This window comes from Chelonia mydas, chromosome 3 (genome assembly GCF_015237465.2).
Source record: "Chelonia mydas isolate rCheMyd1 chromosome 3, rCheMyd1.pri.v2, whole genome shotgun sequence".
NCBI classification, from domain to species: domain Eukaryota; kingdom Metazoa; phylum Chordata; order Testudines; family Cheloniidae; genus Chelonia; species Chelonia mydas.
In genome coordinates, this window is record NC_057851.1 from 116,440,196 (window position 1) to 116,462,637 (window position 22,442).

General features: G+C 41.4%; 1 protein-coding gene across 2 annotated transcripts in view; it reads right to left on the reverse strand.

Annotated features, from left to right (window-relative positions):
• Positions 1–22,442, reverse strand: part of EZR (ezrin) — a 53,494-nt gene that overhangs the window by 16,216 nt on the left and 14,836 nt on the right. For both annotated transcript variants that reach the window (XM_037895078.2, XM_043544281.1), the window contains exons 3-6: positions 15,822–15,905; positions 3,411–3,506; positions 998–1,272; positions 6–89 (exon numbers count right to left, since the gene is read on the reverse strand). In XM_037895078.2, coding sequence (XP_037751006.1) covers positions 6–89; positions 998–1,272; positions 3,411–3,506; positions 15,822–15,905 — 539 coding nt within the window. The remainder of the gene's footprint in view (positions 1–5; positions 90–997; positions 1,273–3,410; positions 3,507–15,821; positions 15,906–22,442) is intronic.

The window sequence follows — 22,442 nt, forward strand, 5'->3', positions numbered from 1 at the left end:
CTCACTTGAGCATTCCACCATGTTCAGCATGCCAGACCTGAATCCGGTCTTCCCACTGCTCTCTGGAAAGTTTGTGCTGGTCCATTACTCTGATACATGGAAGGAAGTTAGAAGTATTAGGTTACTTGTTCTGCGTCATACAGTTGCAATATTTAACTTTGCTATGCATTTATATTTATGTCACACTTTGTTCTTGGCTGAGGGGTGGGGGCATTTAGGCTTTTAGTGAGGTTAATTTCAGCAGCACACATCTGCACTTCCTGTAGAGGGATACCAGTTTTGTTCAGAAATGCTACAGCAATAATCTTTAAAACAGCTTTATCTCCAGGTCTCAAGAGAGGGGACAAACACCTTTGGGAGAAGGACTAGTTCATGAAGTGGAACATATATAATTCCCCATCTCTCCCCAGCAAGAACCCCTGGCTGTCATTGACCAAGGCCACAGTCTCATTCCACAAGGGCATGAAGGTAGAACACACATGACCCCTTGACCAAGTGGAACAGTTTATGGAAAGAAAAATGCTCACCACTGAGACAGTTGGAGGAATGAGCTAAAAAGAGAAGTTCATTTTTGCAGCTGGATGTCCGGCACAGGGAGAGTGTGTCATTGGGATAATTTGATTTTAAAAATTAATGATGTGCAAAAAGAACTTCTCCAGGTCCAGGGATATTCATAAAGGCAATCTGCTGTTCCCCAGTCAAGATGTTCCTGCTGACAGTTGCTAGTGATTAGACTTGGGGGGTGGGAGGGAATCCAAACTCTGACTGAAAGAAGTGAAAATATTCCCTTATTTATTTTCTGATGAAAGGAAGTATTGAATAGTGCCCTCCAGTCATGTACATGCAGCCTGGATGGAACAGAGGACAATGAGATGCAAAGGCTTTAAATTTTGAAGAGTCATGCCTTCTGATCATACCATTTTTGGGGGGAGTTCAAATAGCTGGAATACACTGGAAGACTCAAGGCATTTTTACCCTTTTATTTTAAAGCACTCACCGTTGAGGGATCAGGCGTTCAGAACTGAGGTACCCAGACTTGTGTAATTCTTTATTGTAGTCTCCAAATTTGGCTTGCACAGCATAGGAGCCAAGAAGAACTGCTGTTTCAGGTGGGCAGTAGATCTCATCGCTGAGGATCCCTTCCTTCACTTGCAGAAAGAACAGCTTCTGGGTGATGTCCTGGATCAACTCCTCAGGCACATCTTCAGGGAAGAACTTGGCACGGAATTTGAACTGGAGGGGATTTTCCTTTCTGACCTCCTGAGCAGAGACCTGAGACAAAACGAACACACAGACCCAAAAACTGAGCATATGGCTAACTGATAATAGGAGGGGTTTCTTTCACAAAGAAAAGGGTTTTGACGGTGTTCTAGTACAGGTTTACAGACCAGATTACTTCAGGAATTTACTGTCAATATGGCCCCAACTCTGCAACAAACTCCTGCACCAGCATGGGATCCCTTTCAAATCAATGGGCACCTGTGTAAGTGCCAGGGTCCACCCATGAGGCATTCATTGTAGGATCACTCCTACAATAGCACAAAATTTAACACACAGCTAATTCAAAAAGCAGCCTGTTTAGCTACAAGAAAAAGGCAAAGATAGTATCCTTCTTACACTCCCTAGCAACTCCTTTCACTCAATCAGGGATCTCAAACTTAAATCACCACGAGGGCCAGATGAGGACTAGTACATTGGCCTGAGGGCCGCATCACTGACACCTTTTAATATAAAGATACAAAAGCCCCCCGGCTCTGTCCACGCCCCCACTCCATCCCTTCCATGAGGTCCCACCCCTGCCCCACATCTTCCCACCCCGTCCCCAAAGTCCCCACCCCAACTCTGCTCCCTCCCTGCCCCTATTCCAACCCCTTCCCCAAATCCCTGCCCCGCCTCTTCTCCACCTCCTCCCCTGAGCATGTGGCTCCCCACTCCTTCCCCTCCCTCCTAGAAAGCGCTAAGTGCTGCCAAACAGCTGTTTGGAGGCAGGAAGCGCCAGGAGGTAGGCAGAGGAGCGGGGACACAGCGCGCTGGCGGGGAGGGAGGGTGGTGGGCGAGGGGAGCTTGGTGGGCCGCAGCAAATAATTCCACAGGCCGCATGTTTGAGACCCCTGCACTAGATAGTGGGGGCAAATGGATACTACTTCAAAGGGGTACATGTGCCTCAGACTGATCTATACTCCATGCCAGATGGTTTTGTTAGGGGAGACTAGAAGGAAAATGAAGATTTGTTTGCATTTTAAGCAACAAACAGAAGACCACCCCAAACTACGGTTCATGGAATGCCCGTGGTTCCATGTGCTCACTCCACTGCTTCACAGAGTGCTCTCTCCCCTCCTTACTCCCAGCTGCTAAACAGCATGAAAAGTATTTAATGCTCTTTATGCATCTTATGTGGCAAAATACTCAAAAAAAACATTTGCTGTCATTTCCATAAATTTGTCACGACTGAGAAGTGCAGTCGTCTGACCTAGTGGAGAACCCAGTTGCATGGCCAACTTCCTGTTCCTGTGATGGGTTTATATAGAAGCTGTGAACCAATCAGGACCCCAGGCATTCTGTCAGCATCCAGGACCGGAGTTCTCTGTTAGGGTTCAGCTTCTACTCCAGCAACTGTTAGCCGGTCCCTAGGTGGCAGGTTGGAACTTACTAGCTCTTAAGAGTCCAGTGGGCCAGGGTTTAAGACCTGAAGTCCCTGATAATACAGGAGCAGAGGACTTCCACAATACACTCTGTATATTCAGGAACACAGGAATAGAAGAACTGCCATACCGGGTCAGACCAGTGATCTGTCCAGTTCCTTGTCTGATAGTGACCAGCACCAGACACCTCAGAGAAAGGTACCAGAAACTTTACAATTGGCAGATTTGGAATAATCTGTCTGCTCACCACGGGCTCATCTTAATCCCGAAAACATCTGAAACCACTGAATGAAGAGTACATTAATTATAGCATAACACTTTTTTAAAATCTAGAAATGAACCATCTATTCTAATGAGCCTCGCAACTAATTCTGTACCAACATGGAAGATTAAGCACCATAAATTAACAGATTCCACTCAGAGAAATAAAAATAGCTGCTTATTTTGTGGAAAGCCCTGATGTGCTGGGGCTAGACTCAAGGTACATCTTGATAAAGTGATTGCAAACAACCCTATCACATTTATACACCAGACTGCCAATATGCATGCGCACGAATGGGAATGACCCTCCGGTTTGCCAGACCATTGTTCACAGGATTCCTGCCACCCTAAGTCAGCTGGTTCTCTTTAAAAAAAAAGTCACAAACATGGAGTTGTAAGGAATTAACAACAGCATGTACAGGACAGACATCAGCAATTGATATCACAGCATGACTCTTACACCAAAAGTTAACCTAATTTCAATAGTTAACCCAAAATCTCAATTACCTTTTTCTCAAGTTTCAGCCAAGTCGGAAATCCTTTGTTGTCCACATACTGAAGACCAAAGTACCATACTTCACGCAAGCCTATTGTCTTAACCACCTGAAACAAAATAATAAGAGAGTTAATATACCTGTAAAATGTTATTTGGACTATCAGCTGTCTCAGCTGAACCCTCCCCCCAACCCACACACCCACCACCCACATCTAATTAATGATTTAACAGGCCTCCCTTCTTCCCACCCACCCAAGGTTTTCAGCTTCAGGACCTTCAGCTGCAGCCTCTACCTGAGGAGCTAGTCTATCCAAGAATCTGATCTCACAGACACGGAAGAAAAAAGAAGCCTGGAAAACAGGAGGTATTGGAGCATTAGCTGCATATTTCACCTCCCAAAAAGGAGGGTGAGAAATGACGGATGGAAAGCCTACCATCTGTGCATACATATCAGTGGTGACTGATGGATTTTTCCTTCATGATACTACTCAAGCAGAATTGCTTGGTATAAGGCACTTCGAAAGATGTGTTGGTTGGAAGAAGGGAAAGGGGAGTTCACAATTGTATCTGGAGCCAGTGGATACCATTATTTTTAAGAATCAAAATGATGAAATTATAAAAGCCCCTCTCCTCTAAGGTTTCATCTTCACTGCAAAAAAAAAGGTACATTTTTACCATGTGAAATTAACCCACTAAAATCCTTGTGGAGACAAGGCATGAGCAGTTTTTCTGTGAGGCAGCTAGGTGAGGTCAGCCCTATACCTCTGCCTGCAGTTGAGGTCACTGTAAACACTATAAGTGCCTCATATCCACTAGGATTTTAGGACTTGTCTACATATAGGGTAGTTCTTGAGTAACTCCATGTGTGGACACTTATCAGGAATAAGAACACCTGGTTCCAGTGGGTTAAGCTAAACAGCAATGAGAACAAGGTACTTTTATTCCACATAAGGGTCCATACACGGAGTTACTCAGGAACAATCCCACGTGTAGACAAGCCATTGCAGTGGAACAGCTAACAAGTGTTATCCCACAGTAGCGCACACACCCCTCTTTTGGCAGCAAAGAAAGTTTAAATGTAAACGCAGATACAGTACTTAGCACAAACTAGAAGCACCTCTAGGTACTTCTATTACAGTAGCATCTAGAAGTACCACTCCCATTGTGTTAGACAGCTGCAAACTTTCAAGTAGTCCCTTCCCTGAAGATTTTACAATCTAAACAGACAGATGGCGTGAGGGTAAAAAGGCTCAAAGATGTGAAGGTATTCATCTAAAGGCTGCACAGCCAGTGGCAGAGCTAGCGCAAGAAACTAGGTCTCCTGACTCCCTGGCAGGGATGCTGACAGCCACTGAACCAAACTGTAAACCCTGGATGTAATGGAAACCACTTCAAGCCAGGGGGTTCTGCAGCACACCCTCCTCCAGCACCTATGCTTCCTGGCCAGAACCCTATCCACTCATTCTCATACTGTGTGGTCTGTTTGCCTGAGGGACTATGTGCTGAGCCTAGTCACCTGCTAGGCAAGGCTGAGCGCTTCTTAACGAGGCTTGGATCCCTAAGGCCTTTAGCACCCCTCAACCCTTAACCAGGGGGCGGGGCTACTCAGGAAGACCAGGGCTTTAAAAAGCCTGATCCTAAGCAACCAGAGGAGCTAGCGAACAGAAGCAGCTAATGGGAGTTCTGTGAGAGTATAAGGAAGATACACTTAACATTCTTTAACTTACAGCCAAAGACCCCCTGTTAAAAACAAAACAGCAACAAAGGAATGAGCTTCAGGAGTAAAAAGAGAATGCAGGAAGAAGTCCAGCAACAAAGTGGGGCTATCCAATTTATTGCACCCAGTGCAGCATGTACGATTATCTGCCCTATGGGCAGGTGACGTATGTGTGCATTCGATGCAAGGAGCTCCTGACCCCCAGAGACCATGTATGGGCTTTGGAGACCAGAGTGGCTGAACTGGAGGAGCTCAGGGAGACAGAAAGGTACATAGATGAGACTTTCCGGGACACAGTAGAATGGTCCCACCCTTGGTCTGACAGCCTCTGTGCTGTTGAGGAGGATGAAAGTCTCAGGGAAGGAAAACATCCAACTGGAACAGAGGGAAACAAAACCATAGTTGGGACCCTCCTTCCAAATGATGTTGTGATAACCTCTCACACGGAGGATACCTTTCCGGGGCAGGGAACTCCAGTTATTGGGAAGAGACAGGCAACAGTTATGGCGATTCGATCATTAGAAACATAAATAGCATGGTTTGCTATGACCGGGAGAACCACATGGTGACTTCTCTGCCTGGTGCGAAGGTTGTGGATCTCTCAAGACATCTAGATAGACTTATGTGTAATACTGGGGAGGAGCCAGTGGTTGTGGTACATGTAGGTACCAATGACATAGGGAAGGATAGGAGAGAGGTCCTATAGGCCAAATTTAGGATGCTAGGTAAGAGATTCAAGTCCAGGACCTCCATGGTAGCATTCTCTGAAATGCTTCCAGTTCTACGTGCAGGGCTACTTGGACAGGCAGAACTGCAGGGTCTCAATGCGTGGATGAGTCTATGGTGTAGGGAGGAGAGGTTTCGATTTATTAGAAACTGGGGAAACTTCTGGGAGAGGGGGAACCTGTACAGGAAGGATGGGCTCCACCTAAACCAAAACGGAACCCGACTGCTGGCACTTAAAATTAAAAAGGTCATAAAACAGTTTTTCAACTAAGGGCTGGGGGAAAGCTGACAGATGCGGAGGAGCACGTGGCTCGGAGAGAGACATCCCTATGGGGAGGATCTATAAATGGAGATTCCCTGTGTCCTAATGAGAAGAGGCTAGAAGAGGATAAAATACAGGTAGGATTTGATGAGAAACAGTCAAAAGAAAAATGGCAGACAGCTAAAAAGTGTCAAGTTTTTAAAGTGCTTATATACAAATGCTAGAAGTCTAAATAATAAGATGGGTGAACTAGAGTGCCTCATATTAATTTAAATTAGGATATTGATTTAATAGGCTTCACAGAAACTTGGTGGAATAAGGCTAATCAATGGGACACAGTAATACCAGGGTACAAAATATATCTGAAGGATAGAACAGGTCCTGCTGGTGGAGGAGTGGCACTATGTGTGAAAGTGCAGAGTCAAATGAAGTAAAAATCTTAAGTGAACCAAACTGTACCGTAGAATCTCTATGGATAGTAATTCCATACTCAGATAATAAGAATATAGCAGTAGGGACATACTACCGACCACCTGACCAGGATGGTGATAGTGACTGTGAAATGCTCAGGGACATTCGAGAGGTTATAAAAATAAAAAACTCAATAATAATGGGGGCTTTCAACTATCCCCATATTGACTGGGTACATGTCACCTCAGGATGGAATGCAGAAATAAAGTTTCTTGACACCTTAAATGACTGCTTCTTGGAGCAGCTAGTCCTGGAACCCAAAAGAGGAGAGGCAATTCTTGATTTAGTCCTAAATGGATCACAGGATCTGGTCTAAGAGGTTAATATAACTGGACCGTTTGGTAACAGTGACCACAATACAATTAAATTTAACATCCCCGTTGCAGGGAAACCACCACACCAGCCCAACACAGTAGCATTTAATTTCAGAAAGGGAGACTACACAAAAATGAGGTAGCTAGTGAAACAGAAATTTAAAAAGGTACAGTGCCAAAAGCTCACACTGAAATGAGAAGATCTTATTTAATTTCCCTCAGGAATTTGTTCTATATTGAGGTAAATGCTGAGAGAGCTAGGGAGGTCCACATGTCTGTGGAGAATGTATGTGGACATAATCCAAAGCAGAGACACATATTTTTAAAGTCTCATTTATCCCATCATGATATTCTGTTCCAGCAACTCTTCCCATCTCTCATCAAACAATTAAAAAGAACAAGAGTTGGGGATCAGTTCCGCATCAGAAACCAGTTAGCTCTGGGGGCTGCAGGTGAACAGCAATACTCGACTATATCTAATTGAAAAGCTGCACTGAGAGAGTGTTGGGTTTTTATGTTTTGAAGGGATGAGATTGAAATGTAAACTGATCTTCATTTTAAAACTCCCACACCTGAATCGTTTCTGTTGCTGAGGCACTCTACTGTGTGACAATAGCTGCTATTCAGAATAAAGCTATAGTCTACCCAACATCTTGCCATAGTCCATGCAGAAGTTGGCTCCCAAGGACTCCCCAACAGTGCAATGTAAAGGGCAATTGTAACAAGGTAATGACTAGAAGCAGGCTTTCTATATGAATTAAGAAAAGGAAAGTCTTCTTGATTAAAAAAAACCCCCAACCTATAAACTACTGTAAAGGGATAACATCCACTTAAAAACTTCAGACTATGTGCATGTGGTGGTGGGCTTATCTTCTGCTATTGCAAGTGACACCTAAGATTAGAGAGAAATAATTTTCCTGCTCTTTCATTTTGTTCACTTTGCATTAGGTGTGTAGAAACAGTGAAACTGACTAGGAACGTAAGACTTGCCAGATCCAGGATCCATCTAGTTCAGTATCCGGTCTCCAGTAGGGTCCAGCAACAGATGCCTTAGGGGAAGGGGCAAGAAACCCCACATTAGGCAGATGTGTGATAATCTGCCCCCTCCCCCAAGTTGTCCTAACCCCTAATAATTAGATTGGCTTAAATCCTGAAGCATGAGATTTAATATCACTACTCAGTCAGTCCATTATTTGTGTGGGCCTTTGCCCAGCAATGGGAGACTTTAAAAGGAAAGGTGACTGTGAACCCAATTTTCATTACTAAAGTACCAGTTTATTTCCAATTTAAGGTCACAATCTGGCAGTGAATTTTTTCGTGTGTGTTTTAGGGAGCGTTTTGATTAAAGAGCACTTCTAGTCTGGCAAAAGCCACCACTTGATTGAACACATCTAACTTGGGCTGCAGAACCCTCACTGCTGGTGATGTGAAAGTATGAAAGGAATCAGATAGACTATCATATCATAGCTTGAGTTTTCAGGGCTGGCAGTCGGAAGGTGTCTTTCTTTTGAGAGGCAGCACACTTTATCTAGAAATCCACAGAGGATTGATTTTCTCCCCGCCCCCATGTTTAGAATCACTATCTGGAGCAGAATTGGACTTTCAGTAGTCTTCTGCTGAAAGGAGCCACAATGTATGCTATTCTCTCAAGTTATGCTTTCTGTATAAGTGTTTGTAAATACACCCATGTTCTAGAAGAGAAACAGATGTAGACCACTGTTTCCTTTTTGGTAAATGTCCTACTTAGAATGTTTAACAATATCAACATTCTAACAATGGTAAACTTACAGATTTCAAAAGACAAGGGAAAATATCCCATCCCTCAAACTAGAATGTAGAGCACTGAAAGTATAACATCAAGTATTCATCTTAAATTGGCCTAATTCATTACCCCAGTAGCCTATTTTCAGGCCTTTGAACATCAGTTGGTTTTCTGCTTGCAGTAATGCGAAGGGCGTGTCTATATGGGGGAACTGATAGACTACGCTATCGCAAAACAGTTATTCCACTATTCCAAACAACTTCCCTATGTAGACAAGCCCAAACAAGCCTGTAAATCTAAGTGTACCTGAAAGCAGCAGAGTAAGATTGAAATCTGCATGAGCAGGCTCTAATACATGTAGTTCAAGCTCTGAAAACAGAATTTGCTAGTAATCCACAAACTTACTGTGTGTATAGCAGACCTCTCAACCTTTTTTTAATTAGAAACTACTTCACTGGCTTGTGTTAAGATTTTTTTTTTTTAAATGATAAAATAGTTAAGCCTATGAATGTTCCAACCCCTTTCCTTTTATATCAGGCTCATATTCAGAGTCTTCATTCTTTTCCCACAGTACAAGGTGTTTCACAATCCTGGATTCCTACAATCTTTCAAAAAACAGCCACTAGTTTCTGCATGGTAACTTATGGGTAATGGAATGGGATCAAGTTTGTGGCACACACTCTTCCTTTAAACCGCTTCTGAGAATACACTTGGGAAAGCAACCCCTACTTTGAGAGCTTCTGGCTTAATTAACAAACAATTTTTGTGATTAAACTTAAGATCTTTAGTCCAGTTTGTGTCATTCTGTTTGTACATTCACACTGATCAAATATCAGTTAGCCAAAACTTAGTCCCATCCCTATCAATGGCTGATCTCCCATCTAGTCAATACCTTTAATACACACAAAATAATAGGAAAAGTACTGAGTTAAAAAGCTACATACCATCTGCTTATTTTTTTAATTATTGCATCATGTAATTTTTTTAAGTACCTATGCAAAGTGTGAGCACATGTTAATTCTATATGAATTGTTAAAATCACAGACCATCATGGCATATGAGTGAGTATTTTCACGTTCTTGTGATCTGTGAAAACCTATCTTGAGTGTAGTGCCTGGAGTTAACATTTCGAAATCCCCAGAGGGTAAGGGAGCAGCATCTGTCAAGTAGACCATTTGTAATAGCTTGTCAAGGTGAACTAGGTTATCCCCTGCAACAGGGGTAGTCTATTTTTTGTCAGGCTACACATTTCTTGGTCAAGGTATAGTCAAGGTCCAGACTCCCAGAAGAAAAAAAAAATAAAAAAAAAAATAAGTAACTACAATTTCTGGGTCCTTTCAAAGGCATCTGATGGTCCAGATTTGGCATGTGGTCTGCCTATTTGAAGGACAGGGGTAGTCAATAAACTAAATGTATGCTGTCAGCTAAAATAGTGTCTTGACTTTTTAAATTAGTACAATTGCTTTATTTGATCTGGAAAGAGCCAAATGATCCTTGAACTTAAAGGCCTTTTTAAATAAGTTTTACCTTGCTGGAGTGTAGATTCAAATATAGTTCTGTTGAACATGATTTTAACTTAAACTGGTTTAATTGTACTGAGGACAAGGCTTAAGTCCTTCATTGCAAAAATGAGCAAAATCCTGCTTGCCTAACTCATGGAGTACTCCTATTGGCTACCATAGTATTTCCTAAGGGACCACTCAAAGAAGAGCAGTAGGATTAAGCCCTGCAATGTGACTGTGTTGGTTGTAGGCAATAAAAATAACTTTAGTATGTGGTCTTATTTTTTCATCTTCCCCTTTCAATTAGCATGCTGCTGTTAGTTGACTTTCACAGAATTACCAAGCATCTTACTCCATCTGGAACAGATACGAGACTCTAGAATTTGCTGCTTCAGTACTCTTTACTTGCCTTCTTGACCATGGGAAGCATGCACACCCATATATATATTTTAAGTTGTTTTTAAAGGTCTCAGTGGTGAGCTGATGCATGAATCCAGTTACTGGATTTTGTGGTTTGACCCAGGTTTTCTGTATTACCATCCACACTCAGTCAAATCCTGATTCAAATCAGAATTCATGATTTAAAAAAAAAAATTAGGCTTCTTTGTCTTCAGTAGCTGGGGGCAGATTTGTGTGTGTGAGCTTAACTTCCATTGAAATAGGAGTTAGGCACCTAAATGCATTTAAAAATCTGACTTTGAAGACTTGGGACTCATTTTTTTTAAGCTTTTCTCTGCAGCCATGGAGGCTAGAAAACTATATATTTTTCAATTAAACTTGAGATTTTCTGATAACCTGAGTGCAACAGGTGGAACTTTAATAAAAACCTCCCATCAGGACACTTGCAATAAAAATCACGAGAACTGGGCTTTGTGCAGCAGAATGGATTTTGAGAGTTGGAGTTCTTGTCACCATTATCTCCCTGACAGAGAGTTTGGAGTAAAGCTCAATTCCCCACTCTTCAAAATACAACTGGACCTCAGGAACCTCTCAGGCTTTGTGTGATGGAACAAACGAATTCTGCCGCTGGGAAGGAGGAGGGATTTTAGTTACATACCAGGTTTCAGAGTAGCAGCCGTGTTAGTCTGTATTCGCAAAAAGAAAAGGAGTACTTGTGGCACCTTAGAGACTAATGCTCAAATAAATTTGTTAGTCTCTAAGGTGCCAAAAGTACTCCTTTTCTAGTTATGTACCAGTTACTCGTTGAGGTGTGTTCCTCTTACCACCGTCAAAAACCACTGATTTTAGTGGAGTCTTCTGGCTGACGACAACATAAGATTCGTTTTGACCTAAAGTCTATTTTTAGTAAAATTAGCATTTCACTTATGAGTCAGCCAAAGTAGGGCACAAGAATCATATGGCTTGCATTCTGAGTTGTGCAAGAGCATATTCCGTTTTTGTTTTTGTTTTTTTTTAAATGGCACACTTCAAACAAGGGGAAATGGCCCCCACAGGTGTGTGAGATGACCTTTATATTCTTAAGTAGGGCATCTAGCTTGTAATTCCTCTGTGTAAACTCTCCATTGAATTCCAGTTTCCCTTGAGTCATGTGCATTGCTGTAACTTACAGATTGTCTATCACTAATCAACCATGGCCACTGAAACTATACCCCCCCCCCCCCCTCGTGGTAATCAACACAGTTGCTGAGTTTTTTTTTTAAAAGGAATTCTCACATGCTAACTGCCAGCTTCTGGCTAAATTCAAGGAAAACAACAATCATTTCTGCCTGAAATATTTGACCTGCATCTATAGCAGGAAACACTAAAGACTGAGGATAAGATTTTTCAATAGTTCCTAAATCATTTTTGAAAGTGAGACTTTGGTACTTTCGAAAGTTATACCCTGAAAGATTCAAGTAAATATATTCTCCTCCTTCCTTCTGCATCCCTCCTATATTTTCTGGGTAGCAAGTCAAGCCAGATCTACAGGTAGCTACAGTAGCTAGGTCATACAACTAAATGCTGCTTCAATTAAAAGTCATTTTATTTGAGATTTGGCAAACAGTCTATAGATTTCAAATCTAGCCCAGGTCTGTAGTGATCAAAAGAAATTAAAATGGTGTCATTCTTACAATAAAATGTGGTATTGCAAGTAAGCGTTCAAGTACAGCAATGAATGCAAGTCAGACCAAAACAAAAGCCACTCAGACTATCTTTTCTATAAAAAAGGAATCCACGCAGTTCCCACAAGATTGAGTTGGCTCTGGCCAACTCTTGTCTGAAATGTCATTCAAAGTGTACTGACAACATTTGTACAAAGAATGCATGCTATTCAGCCAGTTCTGCCTACTTGAGCTGAAAGCCAGACTACACAGCCTTAACAAAAGGACCAGTAGAGGAGCAAAGAAAAACTGTTTGACCCAACTCATTCAACATTTTGTAAGAGACGTTAAGCTAAAGTTGCCATTTTTGTGTACAGTTTTAGTCTCTCTTTCCAAGCAATATTAATGCTCTGTTGGCATACAGGAGTCTTTATGATTACAAACAAGTTCTTCTTCAAGCGAGAGCTGTGAATTCATCTCTCATATATACAGAAGCATAGCTACGTCTTTGCAAAAAGCAAGCCTAGGATAAATTAGGCCATTCTTGGCCTATTTCTGTTCTACCCAATCAGTAAGAACTCTTGGGTATTTGTTACACATACAAAAAAAGTATACAAAAATGCCACTTGCCTCAATCCAATCACTGCCTCTTCCTTGTTCTGAGCCACAGCAGCCTCACCTCCTACTAGTGACAGCAGGGATGAGCTCATGCTGTTTCTTTTAAGCATATCCTCAGAACAACAGCAAGAGGAGTGGCTGCCCATGTTCTTCAGTGCCTATAATGAAGTGGGCTTTAGCCCACGAAAGCTTATACTCAAATAAATTTGTTAGTCTCTAAGGTGCCACAAGTACTCCTCATTCCTTTTATAAGTCCTGTGTGTCTTGAAGAACCCACAAACACCAGTGGCCAGCCTCTTTGCTTTGTCCTAATGCATAGGGTGGATGTGCCCTGTAAAAAGCAGTTACACTTAATATGCAAAATGCCTGACTCTCCTGGGGTCCTGCTACTCTGCAGCCAACTCACATCTGCTGTCCCTCAGTTTCCTCCTTGCTTCCCCATCTGCACAGAATGGTGATAACGCAATTGCCAAAGGCAGGTACTTAGACTTGAATCAAGAGGTGTTATTGTAGAAGTGCAAGGTATTACAGCAATTCATGTATGCAATATTTTAACCCAGATATTTAAAAAGCTACCTGATGGAAATAAGTGTGTTCATCATATTTATATAAACAGTAGAACCTCAGAGTTATGAGCACATTGGAAATGGAGGTTGTTTGTAACTCTGAAATGTTCGTAACGCTGAATGAAAGGTTACGGTTGTTCTTTCAAAAGTTTACAACTGAACATTGACTAAATACAACTTTACTATGCAGAAGAAAATGCTGCTTTTAACCATCTTTTTTTTAAACTTTCCCTTTCTTTTTTTTAGTAGTTTACGTTTAACAACGTACTATACTTGCTTTTTTTTTTGGTCTCTGCTGCTGCCTGATTGCATACTTTTGGTTCCAAATGAGCTAATGTGATTGACCAGTCAGTTTCTAATAAAATAAAACCACCTCAACGAGAGGCATAAAGCTTTCTGCAGCAAAGTCAAAGTGACAAAGCATCAGTGTAGACACTGCTGTTTGTTTTGTCCACATAAGTGGCTTCCACCAGTATCCCACAATGCCTGCTGTAACCGCTCTGCTCACTGTTTTGATCTCCGCTGCCCTGCAGACATGCACCCCTCCCCTTTCAAAGCTACCTGAAGTATCTGACAGCTGAGTGTGCTGCTCCATTTGGAGAACAAAGAGCAAATAATTAAAGGTGGAATGCTCCTATTCTGCCCCGCACTAGGAACAGGGCGGGGGGGGGGGGAGGGAGGATGAGGGACTGGACTGCTGTGCTGCTTTGACATCCCTCAGCGCGGAGAGCCCACAGAGCTGCTCACAATACTGAGCTGAGGAGGCTGTGGGAGAACTCGGAGGGAATCACAGAACTATAGGCAGGCAGGCAGGCAGACAGAGCGGGCTGCTTCGGGAGAAGCTGCTGTGCCGCCAGGGCCTGACGTGTCCCCCTCCCCCAGGACAGGTCGGTCAGCCTGCTGTCTCCCCCGCCCCAGACACACTGCTCTCCTCTCCCTCCCCCAACACACTTCAGTTGTCAACTGCTTTTTCAATCTAGTGGGATTCCCTGTGATTGAGAAACCTGCATCACATGATGCTGTACCTGCCCCATGAGGCACTGCAAACCCTTCCCAAAGCACCCCATGGCCAGTTGCACAGTGGGATAGCTACCCACAGCGCACTTGTCTGTGTCGATGCAAGAGCTGCTAGTGTGGATGCACTCTGCCGACACAAGGAGCTAGTGAGGACATGCAACGGCGGTTTTAATTATGCTGCTTTAATTAAAGCACTTTAACTTTTGCTGACAAAAGTTTGTAGTGTAGACAAGGCCCTATTATGTTGGTGTAGTAGGGCACTTATATTGATGGGAGCAAGGCTGTAGCGTGTACACTGACATAGTTAGGTTGACAATCTGCCCTATGTTGCTCTAACAGTGTACTGTAGATCAGGGCTCATTTTACAGTATGCCCTCTACACCAATAGAAAGACAAAAGTCACTGTAATCTAGACAAGACATATCAGTAGCTTAGGGTAAGACATTACCCATATGAAAAAGTTTTAAACAGCTCATTCTTCACAAGACAGCACATCAGCAATGGAAGAAACTAGCACGGTGCACAGTGAAACCTTTCCAGCACGCTCCACTGCACCTCTGGCACCCGGAGAAAGAAACTCAATATAAAGGGAGGTTTCAGAGTAGCAGCCGTGTTAGTCTGTATTCGCAAAAAGAAAAGGAGTACTTGTGGCACCTTAGAGACTAACCAGTTTATCTGAGCATAAGCTTTCGTGAGCTAGCTTATGCTCAAATAACTTTGTTAGTCTCTAAGGTGCCACAAGTACTCCTTTTCTTTTTTTAATATAAAGGGAAAGATTCATAACCACTTGGAAATGGGCTTCACTAGAGAAACGTAGGCCCCAGGGATAGCAAACAGCCTCTCTCATACTCTTTGGAATATAAACCATTAAAGTCACTACCATTGCCCCTTCATTCTAGGCTGTTATTGTCTCCTTCCCTTTGTAATCCCCTAGCAGGGACAAATGCCCAATATTTAAAGTCTTGGAGTGAGATGTAAGAATTCTTAAATGACGGAGTAATTTCATAAGATAGTGCACTTTCTGTGAGCTTGCACTGAGTTCTACCAGAGGCTCATAATAGGGGTGATTATGTTAATAAATTTGTGTTTATTATTGTGTTCACTATACTGAGAGGACAACCCATGAGTATCCTGCTGGAGAGAATAAGGCAAATATCAAGAGCAATAAAGGCTGGGTGAATGCACTAGTGAATATTTGACAGGCATACCATTTATTTGTTAGTTAACGCTAACATTAAAAATAGTGGCCATTTATTTATTTTTTAAAAAATCTTTGCTTATTTACTGTGGCGAAGTCCAAAGGCAACAGTCAGGCTTTAGAATACCTCATTGTGATAGGCCCTGTACAAAGTCAGAAGAGAAATGGTTCCTGACCTGAAGAAGAGCTTACAATCTAATACGGTTTCACACACATGCACAACTGACCTGGTCAAATAGCTGTTTGCCTGTAGTGTTGGGCTGGATGGCAAATTCCAGCTCCGCATCCACAGTGGTAACTCGAACATTGAGCTAAAGAGAAAATAAGTAGAGTGTGATTTAAAAAAATATTGAAAAACCATATAATCAGTGTGACCTATATGTATATTTCATAGAACCCGTACTGTACATGTTTTTAAGCATTATTTCCAGTAAAAATAATTCTTAAAGTCATTGTAGGCATCTTTACCTCACGGACAATGAGCATTAACAATGGCTCTAGTCTCTTGCTCTTTTTTATTTTGAAAAGACTATTTACATTTTAGCGTATTCCTCAATTAGAGTTTTGTGTTATCACGTAGACAAAGTTAATTAAGGGCACTGACTTCACTGGCTTATCCAGATTGCTCCACAAGGTTTTGTTATTCAGCCTGGAATTGGATTGGACTTCTGGTTAAATGAGAAAGCATTTTAGTGTTGATTGCTTCTGAGCACAGCACATGGTGAGCAAGGACCGCACACTGCATTTAAGATACCCCTTAATCCTAAAAGGATGTCATGACCAAATTAAATTTGGGAGTTTTAAATTATACTTTCAGCTCCCCCTTATGCTAGAGCTGGATTTAACATGAGGTTTTAAAGGTAAAAGGCAGCTGATTATTCTTCCAAGCCAATCAGTATTAATCCAATAAACATCAATAATTATGCTTATAACAGATCTACTAGGCATGTAAAAAGGCATTAAGGGAGGTTTAAGAACACTGTGGAACAAGTATTTTAATAATAATAAATCTGATTAATTGTGTTTATTTCAAAGGCAAAAGGAGTGATCAAGGGTATAAAATGGAAAGGTTAGTATTGCATGCAGAACACTAGAGATATTTTACTAGTAAACAAAGAAATTGCCTATTAATTAAAAAAAGCCAGGAAAGCAGCAACCAAGCCTGCAGGAAGTATCATAAGGAGCAGCACAGTAATGTCGGCCCAGAAAAGGATTATCTGAAGGTATGATACAACAATACTGTCACCTAAAAAGTATTGCACTTTGCACACCTCAGGAAGACTCCTCCCTTCACCCACAGGATTGCAACATAAATATCCATAAGGGAGAGGTAAAAAACCATGAGAACAAGAACCTGAAACCACAGGCAGTTTTGCTACGTGAGACGAGGGAAAGGGGATGTGATGTACTCCTCCTCTTCCTTCTTTGTTCCATGTATAATTTGCATTTCTAAAATAATGCAAGGATATTTTTATTTACCAGCTACATATTGTACATTTTGGTGTATTTTTCCACCTCCTTAGGGGGAAAAGATGGAGGCATTATTTTACGAATGCAACACTATGGAAAGTCAAAACTAACAGACCAGAAAAGTCTGCTATAGGTGAGAAACTTCTATACCAGTGAAATTTAAAAAAATATTTTAGACCGGAATTAAGAGGTAGAAGAGAAATATCTGCTCTTTTGCAGTGTTTCAAGTTTAAATAGCTTTCTGCTACTTAAAAATAATGTAGATACTGGAGACTGTCCTTTAAAATTATAATTTATATATGAAACTACACTTACGTCAATTGTAAAATATTGGCAATACTAGTTTTAATGTATTTAATTACAAAATGGAACACCTTCAAGTTAGAACATAAGACACTTTCAGTGAGTTACATAGGTGCCAAGAGTCATTAAAACAACAAGTTTTAGAAAAATCTCTCCATTCCTTCCTTCCAGTTATTTACCTGTTGGAGAATCAACAGTTGCAAAATTGTGTCCCCCGTGGCCAAACCCCAGAAGTTGTCTGCTAGATGACCCAATTTGTTTAAAAACTGTCAAGCATGAGAGAATTTTGAAGGTTCTAGATTTCTTTTCAAAACTTTTCAAACTTTCTAAACTTTTCAAAAGCTTCTTTTCCACCCTAGCTCTAGTATTTGCAGAGTTCTAGGATCCTTAAAAATGTAAGACAGTACCCAATTTCCATGCTTATAAATAAAGCAAGCTTTTTCCTGTCAAAAGGGAAGGATTTTCCAACTTGACAATGTGCGCTAGGGGTACCTAACGGGGGGCAGGGGCCATGAAAGCGGAAAAAAGTTCTATTTAGAAATGGCAAGACCAAGATTTGAAGATCTAACCCCTGCCAAATAAGAAATCTTCTTGCCCACCCCCTGCAACACAAGAAAGTCAGATAATATTATATACTAATCTCTCCCCACACCCTCTAAGGAATGCTTACATTCATAATCCTTAAATCTGCAGTTCCTTTAGATTATTTACACTTTTGGCTGAAAGCCACATTGTGGGGTAAAGTACATTTTTGCAGAGATTCTAGGGAGGTTGAAAGGATATTTTTCCTACTGTCGTAGAGTTGAATCCTACTGCCTACCTATACATGGCATTCCAACTGACATAAGAGACACTTCTTGATTTAGTAGTAACTAGCACATCATTACAGTATGAGTGGGGGGAATATTAAGAGTTCTTTATCTCCCTAGTTTGAAAGGATATCAAAGATTAAGTACTCCAACAGCAAGGTATCCTCCTGGTTATACTTCATTTTTAAGAATTGAAAGAAGCTACAGAAAACAGCCATACAATCAGCTACTGTGCGCCCTTATAAAGGTCCCACATCTCATTTATTTTTCAGTTGTTTAAACAGGGGTTAGCTGTAAGAACATAGTTTACACATTAACAGCTTTGCCCTATCTGCTCTCTGTTGCAGTGGGGCTATACCATAATGCTAAACATGTATTGGACTGGCTGCCTGGTTCATCCAGATATTAAATTTCCTTAGACTGAGACAACGAAGGGACTACGAGACTAAGTTAATGAACCCTCTCACTCTGCATTTCAAAAAATGGTTCATGATCAACTTAAATGGCCAGCAGAGCTAAGGGAAGGACTTGGTTCTGAGGCCTGGATCTCTGTCAGTGCCGAAGAGGTCAGACAAGGACTTGGATAGCTGAAGAGACTGATCTCTAGAAAGAGGAACATGCTTTCAATTATCCACTGTACTTTCAAGGGTCTGTGGCCTTCCTGGTAAGGCTACGGAGTCTTCCATCTAAGAGGTCCCCCCACAATTCCTCCCTCCCTCCTAATAAGCCTTGTTCTAAACAAGAGCTCTGTGGTCCATCTGAAAGCTGATTCTGGGATATTCACACAGAGACATGGTAGAAGTTTTTGGTCTCTGAGGCAAGGTAACAAAAGCGATGTCTAGAGCCTAAGCCTCCTTGAGACCATTGGTAGGAGTTAGGGATTACAAGGATTTTTTTTCCCATAAGGTGAGGTCGATGCCAGAACTGTAATCAGCAAGGCCCACAGAAAAGTAGTGGCCACAGATGAGAGCCAAAGCAAACAGGCAGACAATCTAAATTGCATAGGTACAGACAAATGGAGAAGATGCTATGGTGGGAGCAGATAGGTTAGTAGTCTATCAGCAACAGAAACCTCAGTGGAAGGGAGTTAAGGAGGAAGCCTGATGCATAAGAGGGAGACTTCCAAAGGGGAAGTCATCTCTGCACGGGACAGCACGACAGCTCACCATTTAGGACATCACTAATAAATGTTGGCATTATCCCAAGACTGAAATTTGGCCCTTAGTTAAGAGAGAGCAAAACCCACCAATATGGTAGAAGGTCAGAAAAGTAAAAGGGATAATGTATGTACTATACACAATGTATGAAATATTTACACTTTAGCATATACAAGTGCTGAACAGTAAGATGCTGGCTTTCCACATTTAGGCCCCAATCCTGCAAACACTTATGGACATTGAGTAATTTATTCACAAGCATAGAATTAAGTAGGCATGTATATATTTATTTATTTATGTTTACAGGATCAGGGCCTTAAACAAATGTATTAAATATTGTGTGTTGTGTTTTCATATACAGAAGTTTAAAAAAAAAAAAACCCAAAACACATGGCTTGGCCTGTGCAGAGAGACTCTTGTGCACTCGGAGTGGAAAAGATGAGGAGAATGAACACACCCCATCCCAGAGCCAGAGAGAGAACTGTGCAAGTGATGAACTATATAATCATCTCCTCTCTTAGCTTTTCAGCATGATCATAAAATAAGTTTACACCCAGCCTTGAGTCAAACTGCTCAGATTTAAGATCACAGTTTTTACAAGACTTATCTATCGGACTATGGAACACTAAGCCTATGATTTGGACTTGAACAATGTCTACTCTGAACAACCTACTTGTTATTGGGACAGAAAAGTGGAAGTATGAAGAAAAATTTAATTCAGACCCATCCATAAATAAGGCTGCTCTGCTCCTACCTACTTAATCCAGTATCAGATCAGCGGTATCTTTTTAAGTAGGGCCCTACCAAATTCACAGTCCATTTTGATCAATGTCACGGTCATAGGATTTTAAAAATCGTAAATTTCATGATTTCAGCTATTTAAATCTGAAATTTCACAGTGTTGTAATTGTAGTGGTCCTAACCCAAAAAGGAGTTGTGTGTGGGGGGGTGGGTGGTTCTGATATTGCTACCCTTACTTCTGCGCTGCTGCTGGTGGCAGTGCTGCCTTCAGAGCTGGGCAGCTGGAGAGCGGCGGCTGCTGGCTGGGAGCCCAGCTCTGAAGGCAGAGCCATTGCCAGCAGCAGCACAGAAGTTGTGGTACGGTTTAGAAACCGGGTAGTTAAAATTCAGTGCAAATCTGATTGTGGACACTTGAACAGATTTTTAATTTGAAATGATTCAAGAGCGTCCACACGAGGGGGGTTACACTGCTTTGACTATGCCAGTCTCTAAACAGATTTAAATTGGTATAACTTGTGTTTAGATACAGCCCCATGTTCAGAAGCTGCAGAGAGAACAGTACAAGCAGACACCTGTAGTTGCACAGGACCCCAGTGAAGTAAATGGAACTCCACACTGAATTCCAGCCACATGGTTCTCGTTGTAGGATTAGGTCCTCGGCAATCTAGATGACCTCTTAAAGTTGCAGAGGATTTTGAAATAAAATGGTATAAAAAGCATAAAACGCAGCTTAGTGTGAAAACAGCTTTTATGCTATTATCTACTAAACTCATCACTGGGTATTTTTGTGGTGTGTATCAGGAATGGGTTCCAGACTCCTTGTAACTTTTACACCTTGCAGGGCCAATTTGTTGGTTTACTAATCCCTCATTAAGGGCAATTAAACTCAAGGCATCTTCCCCCTCTTCATCTCTCTTTTTTAAATAGGTCCCCTCTGTCATTATCCTAAAAGGTGACCCACAAGAGGAGGAAAAATATTTGAGCTTGTGACCTTTTACACTTCTTTATAGGAATAGCTCAGTGGTTTGAGCATTGGCTGCTAAACCCAGGGTTGTGAGTTCAATCCTTGAAGGGGCCATTTAGGGATCTGGGGCAAAAATTGGGGATTGGCCCTGCTTTGAGCAGGGGGTTGGACTAGATGACCTCCTGAGGTCCCTTCCAACCCTGATATTCTATGATTCTATATAGTACATAAATGAGGCTTGAAAGGTTTATTCTGAATACTATTTTGGGGGTGGAGGGGTGGTACATAGGATAAAGGTCTTCTCTACTGCAGAAGACACCAATGTCTGGAAAATTAGAGTATGAAAGCTGAAGCAGTTGAGAAGGCAAGGGATTTTATAACCAGACTTTTAATCTGTGGTTTGTATTTGCATTCTTCAGCAAAGGCTCAGACAACTATTAATTTGAACTACAATGTTTAAGGAAGATTTAAGCTTTTTTAAAAAGAAAAAATTAGAAGTCAAGAACTAGTCAGGGCTAATCCATGATCTATTTGTTTTAATTCTTGATTTTCTGGCTAAAGAGAAAAGCATTCTTTTCTACTCAGTTTTCCGTTAGGCTTGTATTTCCACTTCAGTGATGGAATGAAGTCATGTACTTTGTGTGCTCCTTTGAAACTTTACTTAATTTCTGAACCAAAGTTCTTCAAAATAAAGCAAGTCTGATGTTTTTAGTAGCATAAGCTGTTTGACTTAGCATGTGAGCATGTACACTCACTGAAAAATTTCAGAATGGAATTTTAACCCAGTCTTTTTAAATAGTTGTGTTCTAAGTTATAAGGACCAATTTTGTGCTTATCCTCTTAAAATAATTAATTTGTAACCCAACATTGCTTGTAAAATAAAAAGACTCCTCTTGAAAAAGTCTACTGAGACAGGAGTAGGAGAAGCCATTTATGGAAACTACCACTGTTTCCAGTCACTCCCTCCTTGATCATCTTTTATTTCATCACGAAATCTGCAATGTTGTTGCTCACTAAAGTAGCCTGTCTTGGTATTTTAAGTTTTTTGGATTCAGTAGAAAGATCAAGACAGACATTTGACAGAGAATGTCATACACATCTTTTAAAGTGTTCTGTGCCAGCATAGTACAAAAGAAAGGTCAACTAATTTATAATGTTTGGGCTTTAATTTAGATTTTAAAGGTTATACTGCCCTCTGTGATCATAATGTCCCTCCCAAGAAGTTCTATGGAACTGCTCTGAAGGAAATCAGTCTTCTGGGTACCTCTGAGCCAGGAAACAACCAGCACTACTTTCACCTTTGTCTGCCTATCCTCCCTCTCCTAAACAAGGATCCTAGTTCAATTTCCTCTGAAAGTGCCAGCCTCCAACTGCCCCAGGTAACAAATATCAAGTTCAGATTGG